Source organism: Brachycentrus maculatus, unplaced genomic scaffold, assembly GCF_059751285.1.
Source record: "Brachycentrus maculatus isolate JH-2025_06_01 unplaced genomic scaffold, ASM5975128v1 h1tg001079l, whole genome shotgun sequence".
Taxonomy (NCBI): domain Eukaryota; kingdom Metazoa; phylum Arthropoda; class Insecta; order Trichoptera; family Brachycentridae; genus Brachycentrus; species Brachycentrus maculatus.
Window position 1 is genome coordinate 33024 of NW_028281785.1, and position 11853 is coordinate 44876.

The following is an 11853-nucleotide window of genomic DNA, read 5'->3' on the forward strand; positions in this document are numbered from 1 at the left end:
AAAAATGTCCCTTACAGTGTTTTAAATTTGGACAGCCGAGAGTCCCATATTGAATTGTTGGGTAGTATATCCAAAATTAAACAAGGTTTATTGGATTTGAATTCTACATTATTTATGTTTATGTCAAAACGTGACGCGTTTCGTCTTATTAAGACATTACCAGACACTGACTAAAAATATTTACAAAATGTTCTTATATACTAATAAAAATTGCTGTATTAGGTCTAGGAGAACATAACATGGTGGGTTGTGACAATTGTTTCGCCTAGTTATAGCATTTTCAAACGAATGTGAAGATTAAATAGACTGACGGTCCTTATATGGCCATACAATGATAAGGAGAGTGTTAAATGAATATAAGTGGTCTTTTCACTGTTATATTTTTCATTATTACCCTGGACCAACCTCAGTATAACTACAATAGTACCTGTACGGCTGTCCAAATTTAAAACACAGTAAGGGACATTTTTTTGTAGTAGGTTTTTTTTGCATTTATGGACTAAGTAGACTCTACTTAGTCCAAAAATGCAAAAAAAACTACTAATATAAGAGTTTCTGCTTAATAAAAAGCTTCTTTACATCTCACCAATAGATGTCTCTAGTGAAATTCTAGTGATTCAAGAACAAGGTTTCTAAATTGGTTCATATATATATAGAACTTCCAAGAATTTGAGTAGTGTGGTTGTCAATAATGGGTAGAATTAGTGAACGTTACACGTGTGTAAAGTGATCACTTAAACCTGCCTATGACGGTCGTCAGCCCCGTAAATGCCCAGACTTCCATATTCTTCTTCATCTTTGATGAGATGTCAAAAAATAATATAAAAAAACTACTACATAAAAATGTCCCTTACTGTGTTTTAAATTTGGACAGCCGTGTATCGGAGAGCTTATCACCTTTCCTTCTAGTGATACTTTATGTGTTAACATAAAGTATCACTAAGTTTATATGATGCAGTGCCCGATACACGATTGGGTGCAGATAATGTTATTCCACATTAACTTTGTGGAAAAACATGCTTATTTTATTCATTTTTAATTAATGTTTTACTTAGTAAATACCAATATTTTTTAAAATCTACTGTGACACGTGTTTCGATGCATTCCGCATTATTTTCGAACACCGTATGTGAAGCTAATTCTAAATTTTACAGTTGGGTCCTTGGGACGTTGAAGGTTGAAGAGGGGGTAGTAGCTGTTTCTTATTTTTATTTATTAATTTAATTTTAATTTTTAATTTTTATTTCTTATCAGTGGGAACAAAGACAAAAGGGGAGAGGCTTTAGTCATTGTCATATTGTTAATTATGGGTTTATTGTTATTTTTATTATTATGAAATTCTATTGTTTCAAAATGTTGTAGTTTATGGCTTTTCGTATTGATTATTCTTACGATTTCTACGTTATTGTGGTTAAATTTGTGATCATTATCTCTTAAATGGTTAGCGAATTCCGAAAAATTATTATTTCTCAAACATAATTCATGTTCCCTGATTCTTGTTTTGAAATTTTTGGAAGTCATACCAATATACGAACTTCCAGTCACAATGAAATTTATTTTATTGTCTCAATAAAACACTTTAAAATGCGATTTTTGAGATAATAATAATGATACAAACACGACTAGTTTCAAGAACTACATATGTTACAGATGTTCTCAACGACGTACGATGTATCATCATAACATGAAAATACAATTTAAAACTGCATTTTCAAGTTAATACGCAAAGTTTGTTTTTCCAACTAACGATGAAAACATTTTTTGCCCTTGTAACTAGTCGTGTTTAAATTAATAAACTTAAAAGTGGTCTCACACAATCATAAAAATGTTTTATTTTAATAATAAGATATTTATTTAATAAAATAAAAGGAATTTAAGAATTTCAGAAAACTGTTTATTCGTGCTGTACTTACTACTTAAAATATTTACTTTATATCATAAAATTTATTCATGTATACATTGATTTTAAGCATTATCTTCTTAAATGGAAAACAAAAACAGAATATCAAAAAACTGCTTATTGTCTAATGCAATACCTTATTATTCAAGCGAGTGATAGAATATGTATAATCGGATATAAGCAATAATGATACATGAAAATCAAAATATCAAAATTTTTAAGAAAAAAATTAATGTCCAGTACATGTTAATCTTAAAAATTTATATATAAAAGAAAAGAAAAAAACTAATATACCATCAATCAAATAAAACAATAAACCTTCAGTGTAAGTCCTTCTCCAAGCACAAGAGCTCAGTCTTCTTTTTTGAAGAGGCACAGCGAAACTAAAATTATAATATTATTTATTGACATCTCATCAAAGATGAAGAAGATTATGGAAGTCTGGGCATTAACGGGGCTGACGACCGTCATAGGCTGGTTTAAGTGATCACTTTACACACGTGTAACATTCACCAATTCTACCCATTATTGACAACCACACTTATCAAATTCTTGGAAGTTCTATACATACGAACACATTTTGAAACATTGTTCTTGAATCACTAGAACTTCACTAGAGACATCTAATGGGAAGAATTGGTGAATGTTACACGTGTGTAAAGTGATCACTTAAACCAGCCTATGACGGTCTTCAGCCCCGTAAATGCCCATACTTTTGATGAGATGTCAAAAAATAATATGAAAATAACTCCTGTAGTTGGAGATAATCTATATTTTGTGAACAAGTATTTGGACACACTCAAATGTTGTAAAATTATAAATTTGCAATATGTATAAATATATAGAAATTGTATTTAAAAAATGTAACTACATATACTAAATACATAAAAAATATTCGGAATGCAAAAATTTAATTTAATAATAATTTAATTTAATTTAATTTCTTGTATAAATAAAATGTTGTAAAACATATATGGCTGACTAAGTATTGCACCCACCACTTAGTCAAGCTGGAATAAAGAGTTTTAAAAAAATAAATAAATAAAATAAATAAATAAAAAAAATCCTCGGTACAGTTACCCAGATTTGTGAAGAAATGCTTGGAAACACTTACAATTCCTGTGATTTTTTAAAACTTCTTTCAGCTGGAATTGATCCCAAAGACATTCATCTCATTGGCACGAGCGCTGGAGCTACAGTGGCCGCATTTGCTGGAAAAACGTTCAATTCTCTGTCAGGAGTCAAACTGGGAAGGATAACTGGTCTTGATCCAGCCGGTCCTTGTTACTTCAATGGTTCTTTAGATAATATCCTAACTGAGACGGACGCAGACTTTGTAGACATAGTTCATTCTGGAATGGGAGGAATGGGACACCTCACATCAACAGGTTGGTGAAAATCACATATCAAGTCTTTTGACATATTTTTTTAACAAAAATTTTGATAATATTAATAATTGTTCAAGGTTAATAACTCGACAGTCATTTAAAGCCTTTAGAAATACCACAAAAACTTATTTTTAAAATCATACTTAATTTTTTTAAACTTTTCCATCTAACAAAGAAGAAAGCCTTTTTTAGATGGTTTGGTTACATAGGACGTAGAGAACCTGATCGTTTTGTAAACCAGGCAATCTCAAAAGACATCTAGATGAATATGAAAGAACTCTTGGATGCTGCAGAAAGAAAATATGATACGAAGGTAATGCCTGGGTGATGTTGACTATGACAAATGAACCTACAACCTGAAGACGATTTATTTCCAGGATTTTTTTTTACAATTTAATTTCTTAGGTGATTACATTTCAGAAATCTGAAACCGGAAGTCACGAAGTGGTGTTTTTCAAAGTGGTATTACACAAATTGAGCGACGAATGATAAGGAGAGTTTTAAAAAATATATTTAACTTTATCTGACCGCTTAGACTGAGAAGGAATTCCTGAAGAATGATGTGTTATGGTGAGGAATGGACAGTGTTCTTTTTTGGGAAGAACGAAGTGATAGACCATGATTTAGAGATTTATAAAGTTATCAGAAATATATTTAGGTGCATTTGGGTTGTGAAGAATATTATAAAGTAGCGTGAGAGATTAAAGATTTATGCGCTGGTTGACGTGAAGCCATTTTAGTTCCGTGCGAGAAGGTGATACATGGTTATTATTTTAAAAATTTAAAATGAAACGAGCTATGATTTTGTAGACGATCCAGACGATTTATATTATCAACATTTATATCACTGCATTACTCGAAAATCCATCAGAAAATACGTGTCGCTCACTCCTTTCAAGAACGTCATAAATCAAAATACTTGATTTTTCAGGAGAACGTTTTTAAGTTTGAGAATATAATACAATGTATTAAAAATAAGTATCAAGCCACTTATTGAACTTTTTACTGCGCAGCAGATCTTTTTAGGTAAAACCTGAAGGTTTTTTATCCATTTGAAAAATATTTAGGATATTTAAAAAAAATAATTAAACAATACCTTTTCTTCAAAATGCAAAAACAACACTTTCTGCCCTGTAGCGGGTAAATATTAAGTTAAAAATATGCCTCTTTTGCTAGGATATAGTACATTTTCAGGGCATTCTGAAAACATTCACAACTGAAAATTGTCGATTTTTGATTTATGACGTTCTTGAAAGGAGTGAGCGATATATTAAAGACAGTGAATTCAATAGAGAATAAAAAGCAATGTTTGGTTAAAAACACGTTTTTGTATCTATTTAATTTTTGATAGCTATAATAATAATATTGTTGCAATATGCTTTGTTTGGTTGTACGAATTTACATTTTTTAATTTTTTTTAAATGTTCTTATTTTTTTATTGTAACAAATTCAAAGTGATTTTCATATAATTTTCTCGGCTTTTCTCGGCCTTTTTTTCTACTACATGAAACTAAAGCTTCTGTATGGACTGACTTGTTACCGAATATAATTTCAATTGTTAATTAAATATTTTTTTTATGCTTATAATAATCTTATCAGTATTAAAGTAAAACCAGATGGGTCATATACATACTGTGCAATAAAGCAAACATTCTCAATACTTTTAATATTTAGAGCATTTACTTTGTGGCTAGTCATTTTTTCTTACAATTTTTTTAATAATATTAGTATTTAACCACTCACCGAGATTTTTATGTCAACCGGTTTCGAGACGTACCCGTCTCTTCGTCAGGACAATGACTACCACAGCATGCAAACAATACACTAGTGCATGTTTAACCCCGGCTCGTAACGCATGTCTGTGTCGAAAACTTTAGTGCATGTTGGTCTTCGGGTCGACTAAAAATCGCATGTGTTAGACATTTTGTGCAGTTTTGTGTGTGTAAATGGTGCTTTGGTGGTGAAGGGTGGTATTGTTTACATGATGTGGTAGTGATTGTCCTAATGAAGAGACGGGTACGTCTCGAAACCGGGAGACATAAAAATCTCGATGAGTGGTTATATACTAATATAATTAACATTTTTGTAAAAAAAAATAATAATAAGTAGCAAACATTAATTTAGCATATGAAAGACGAAATATTAAGTGCAAAAAACCCTCCTGTCATGTTTATAATTTGACGAACGAATTTTTCAGGACACGTGGACTTCTATCCTAACGGAGGAGTCCACCAAAAAGGTTCCCGAGATACGTTGAGTGATCACCAAAGAAGCTGGAGATACTTTGCCGAAGCCGCGCTGTACCCAGACAACTTCATGGCTGTAAGCTGCCCCGACTGGGAGAGCTTCCAGAGAGGAGACTGCATATACAATGAGAAAGAATACATAGGATTCAGGACATCCCCTAAATCTCGTGGTTCATTTTACCTAAGGACAAACGGGAAAGAGTTATTTGGTCTAGGGGAGGAAGGCATTCGACCAGAACGTGATTAGGATGAAAGTATAGTGCCAGACAATTGTTTAAAATTTATGTCCATAGTGAAAATAAAACCTACTGTTACAATTTATTTCGAACAAATCTCTCCATTTCGTCAGCTTTTAATATTTTTGTTGGTAAATAAGGATCGTCCGCTTCCGTGGTGTAATGGTCAGCACGCTCGGCTTCCGTTCTGGAGGTCCCGGGTTCGATTCTCAAGGGGGGTAAAATAAATATAAGTGACTTTTTCACTGTAATATTTATTTAATATTATTACCCTGTACTGGTACCTGAAGCGGAGGGCTGATCACCTTTCCTTCATGTGTAAACGTTCAAGATAACACTGCGTTTATATGACGCAGTGCCCTATGCATCATTGGAGTGCGGATAAGAGTTTTATTTATATATATTACTTTTAAATAAGAATTCTAATATATGCGAGTGTTAGGTGGGGAAGGCAACGAAGAAGACAATGGTTAGCGCATGTGACTCCCCCACATTGCACTGCACGGCCAACCCCAGGCAGACCACCAAAGAAATGGATAGACAGCTAGGAATCAACATCGCAGGAAGCCAATTCTTCTTAAAAATAGGCCACAACGCCTACACCAAGCAGAAAAAGAAGAAGAAGAATGTTAAGCTTAATACACCGTTTATGTATTGAAAAAATAAGTTTTTCTTCGTAATAAATGGCAGTTACCGAATTATTATTTTGACATCTCATCAAAGATGAAGAAGAATATGGAAGTCTGTGCATTTACGGGGCTGATGACCGTCATAGGATGGTTTAAATGATCACTTTACACACGTGTAACATTCACCAATTCTACCCATTATTGACAACCAAACTAACTATATTCTTTCACTTTCTTTAACTGTAATTTCGTGTGGAGATTGTGATAAAAAATATATAGGCCAAACTGCGAGAAATTTAAAGATTAGAATTGAAGAACATCATAGCGGTCTTGTTAGCAATTATTTTTCGGAATTGGCAAATCACATTATAGATTCTAATCACTCATTTCACTCTCATAAATTAAAATTATTACACCTTGTTCCAAATAAAGGCCAAATTATGAATTAACTTGAAAATTTAGAAATCCAAAAAAACCTAAATTCTAATAATAATTTATTAAATAATATATTGTTTCAAAATTCTTCACCTTTGCTTTCCATTATTCCTTTGTTTTCAAACTCCGCCCCTTGACTAACCCCCTCCCCCTAACTTTCCCCTCTCCTTATTTATAGAACAATTTTATATTTTATATTTTAGTTACTATACAGACCTGAATGATGGAAGTTTAACTTCTGAAACATGTAGTCTATAATAAAACTCAAGTGGTAAAAAACAAGTGTTTTCTTTAATCATTGTAACATGTCTTACCACAAAGTTAATGCCGAAACAATAAATAAAAACTATATTCTTAACCACATTCTTCTTCATCTTTGATGAGATGTCAAAATAATAATATGAAAAATAACTCCTATAATTGAAGATAATCCAGATTTGTCAAATATTTGGACACACTCAAAATGTTGTGAAGTTACTGAAAGTTAAGGAGATAAAATAATCATGAAAATATTTTTCAATGTCATACAATAAGGTTTTTTGTCACTAGATAGTGTTTTTTTTTTTTTTACAAAATACATATAAAAATAATACAAAATAGTTGGTAAATATACAATAAATTTCAAATATAACGTTTCTACCTCTCTCATAACAAAATAAATTAAAAATAAAATAAAATATCCCTTGGTAGGGAGTCCAGGTAGGGGTGAGTCTATATGTTTTTTATTTTTTATTTTAGTTTTAAAGGTTTGATTTTTTTTTTTAAATTTTAAGTTTTCCGGAAGATTATTTTTAAAAAATTATAATGGTTTAACGCTGCTGTTGTTTTACATCTGTGCAATATTAAATTATTAGAAAATCTAGGGTTACGTAAAATTTGCACTTTAGTTGTTTTTTCTTTAAAAGTTTGTTAGATAGAGGCTCTATTAAAAATTTATTTTATGGTTGATACATTAAGTTCTTTGAATACTAGTTATGAAGGGTAAGTTTTGGACTTTTTAATAATTATTTTTGAATTTTTTAAAAATAATTGAGAGTGATTTTAAATTTGTCCTACAAGCTCCTCCCCAACCTATAACTCCATACTGCAGAATCGATTGTATAAAAGCATAATACACCATTTTTATATGTTTTAAAGATATAATATTTCTTAGTCTAATAAATATATAAAACAGCTTCCTAATTCTTTTAACCTTTGCTTAGTTGCACTTTCCACTTTAAACTACTATCAAGTATAATGCCCATATGTGTTGATGACTGTATGTGTCGCCTACTTTCAAAATCCACCAGGTTTTATAAGATTAAAAAAAATACTCCATCCGAATGCCAATTGTGGGTTTTATTGTTTGACATATTTGAAAATACTTGAAAACCCTGCTAAAAATACTTAAATATAGCGTTGTATTTCGAATTCTGATATATTCATGAAACTTGACTTCTAACCCATATCGGCCAATCAGAGAGCAGAGAGAGGTCAAAAACAATGATGGGTTTGTGACTTGTGTTTTTTTTTTAAATACAATAAAAAAAATTTAAAAAGTGGGAGAATTCTCAATTTCATAATATTTTTGCTAAAGATAGACAAATATTTGAAACATAAATGTTACCCGGAGAATTGAGCATTTTTGTAAAATTGGTTTACATGGATCTGGCGGATTTTGAAAGTAGGCGACACAACTCTCACTCCTTTCAAGAACGTCATAAATCAAAAATCGACAATTTTTAATTTCGCACGTTTTCGGAATGCACAGAAAATGTACAATATCCCAGCAAACGAGGCATATTTTAACTAAATATTTACCCGCTACAGGGCAGAAAATGTTATTTTTGCATTTTGAAGAAAATGTGTTGTTTAATTATTTTTTTAAATAAACTAAATATTTTTCAAATGAAGAAAAAACTTTAAGGTTTTACCTAAAAAGATCTGCTGCACAGTAATAAGTTCAATAAGTGGCTTGATTTTTATTTTCAATATTTTATGTTATATTTTTAAACCTTAAAATGTTCTTCTGAAAAATCTAGTTTTTTGATTTATGACGTTCTTGAAAGGAGTGAGCGACATATATTTCAGGCAACACATTCCCGCTTGTCTCAATCAAACATGTGATTAACATTTTAAATTATATTTAACATTTTTTGAAATAATGGTTTTCTAATTTGTTGCTCATGTAAAAAGTTATATTGCTTTTAAAATGAGTGTGATGTGATACTTTTTTTAAGCAAAATTGTAAAGTGTACGATGTGAATGTTTTGAGTAAACAAAGGACCCTCACTTATTTCCCTCCAAGAAAATCACTTACCCAAGTTTTTCGACGATAAACCACGGAAGTTTTACACCCATGGAATTATGAAAACTAATTGAAAAACTACTAAAGGTAACAGATAATAAAAAAAATGATTTTCGATAAAGTATTTTTTTATTCAAAATTATACCAAAAAATGGGGGTAACTTTCTTTATGACTCAATATATTGTAAAAAAAGTCGAGTTCGAATAAATATGTATATATTTTTCATAAAATTATATATTTTTATATTAATTATATATATTTTTATATTTTCGAATAAATATGTATATATCTAATAAATATGTATATAATTTGTCCACCTCCGTAGTGTAATGGTCAGCACGCTTGGCTACCGTTCTGGAGGTCCCGGGTTCGTTACCCAGGGGGGGTCAAATAAATATTAGTGATTTTTTCACCAGGGTAATATTAATTCAATATTACCCTGGACTGGTACCTGAAGCGGAAGGCTGATCATCTTTCCTACATGTGTAAACGATCAAGATAACACTCCGTTTATATGAAGCAGTGCCCTATGCACCATTGGGTGCGGATAAGGGTTTTTTTTTTTTTTAATTAGTCCGATAAGAAACTAGTCCGACCCTGAGTGCGGCCGTTCGCATACTGAATTTGAAGGTTTGAACTCTCGGCCACAAACCCTGGCTTTCAGCTCCCATCTACTTTCGTATAAAAACGAAAAACCTTCATTTCAATGTGAGAACCATAAAATATTATTATTTTTTGACATCTCATCAAAGATGAAGAATAATATGGAAGTCTGGGCATTTACGGGGCTGACGACCGTCATCGGCTTGTTTAAGTGATCACTTTACACACGTGTAACATTCACCAATTCTACCCATTATTGACAACCACACTACTCAAATTCTTGTAAGTTCTATATATATGAACCAATTTAGAAACCTTGTTCTTGAATCTCTAGAACTTCACTAGAGACATCTGTTGGTGAGATTGAAAGAAACTTTTTACTAAGCAGAAACTCTTTTATTAGTATGTGAGGTCCGCATCCTAGATTATAATCACACACATGAGAAACGCCAGAAAAAAAAATATATATATATATGAAAATCATTAAATATAGATAAATAATCTTAGATTATCTCCACTTTTTTTTTAACATTTTTGATCCCGAATTGGAATATGGAAGTCTGGGTATTTGCAGGAATTAAGACCTGTCATAATCTGGTTCAGTGATCACTTTACGCACGTGCAACATTCACTGATTTTACATATGATTGACAAACACAGTACTTAAATTCTTGGAACTCCTAGATATATTAATCAATCTCATTACAAAGTACATATGAGGTCATAACAGCCATCTTTGTTGGGTTGATAAAAGCTTTTATTAAACAGAGACACTTTCATTTGTATGCAATATTCATATCCCAGTTTAAATTCACATACATGGTCAGGTAAGGAGTCGTAACAATCGGCGGGTATGTATGAGGAGATGCATGAACGTGGAAGAGGCGAAGAATGTTTGAAAAGACAGAGTGGTGTGGCGTTCTTTTCTCTCTGCCTACCCCTGCGGGGAAGCGGCGTGATGGTTAGTTAGTTATGTATTAATTTTAAATCAAACACAGATTTTTTGAGTCTACTAAGTTGTATTTTATTAACAAAAAACACATAAAAAATTCTATTGTGACAATTGTTTCGCCTTGTTAGGGCATTATCAAACGAATGTTTATAGGTTTTTATGTGTTTTTTGCTAATAAAATACAACTTAGTAGACTCAAAAAATCTGTGTTTGATTTAAAATTAATACATAAATTAAAATGGAGTTCTACAAATTAAACGCCAAGTCAATAAAAAAAATGTTATTTAGTTAGTTAGTATGATATCTCTTTGTTGCTTTCTCGGTATTCTAGTATTAATAGCGACCTTCAATAAATTGAGAGACGTTATTAAATAGTCTGATATTATTTAAAGTGCTTGTAGGTACTTATTGTGAATATTACAAAAAAAATCCTGAACGATTGTCAATAAATACATAGTTGACATTGGGATTGTAATTGATATTCGAACAATGACGTCAATGATAATTTCCTAACAATTATATTCGTATGCTGAAAAAATGTATATAAAAACTTAATAGGTCTCACAGCATACTCATGCATATATAGTGTGTCCAAAATTTTGTTCGAAAAATCTTGATTTCTATTTTAAGCTACCGTTCTGGAGGTCCCGGGTTCAATTATCAGTGGGGGTGAAAATAAATATAAGTGATTTTATACTCTGCCATGTATTTGATATGACTGGTCCCTGAAGCACAGGAGAGATCTCCTTTTGCCTTCATGTAAGTAACGATTAAGGTACACTGCGTCAATACGATGCATTGCCCTATGCACCATCGGGTCCGGATAAGGGTTAGAAGAAGAAGATTTCCTCTACTAAGAACTTATTCATATTAAAATTCTATTATCATTATGACATGAATGATGAAGAACTCCATTTAGGTGACAATATAAAAGGTCTGGGTATTAACAGGGTATGTGTTCTGGCATTGTCTGGTTTAAGTGAGCACTGTATACCATACGTAGCATTCACCATTTTACCTATGATTGACAACCACGTTCCTAGTCTCAGTATCATTCGTATTTTTCTAGTAAAGCTTTGAAGGGGACATTCACTTTGACTATGGTTGAAATCAATTATTGATCGTCAATAATACGAAGACAAGGTAATCAGACCTGCGTTTCGGTTCCTAATCATC

General features: G+C 31.6%; 1 protein-coding gene across 1 annotated transcript; it reads left to right on the forward strand.

Annotated features, from left to right (window-relative positions):
* The first annotated feature begins 2996 nt into the window (after positions 1 to 2996).
* On the forward strand, positions 2997 to 5781 carry LOC148299563 (pancreatic lipase-related protein 3-like). The gene is made up of 2 exons (XM_088275934.1): positions 2997 to 3288; positions 5486 to 5781. Exons 1-2 carry the CDS (start codon positions 2997 to 2999, stop codon positions 5779 to 5781), a joined length of 588 nt encoding a protein of 195 aa, XP_088132060.1.
* Positions 5782 to 11853: the final 6072 nt, after the last annotated feature.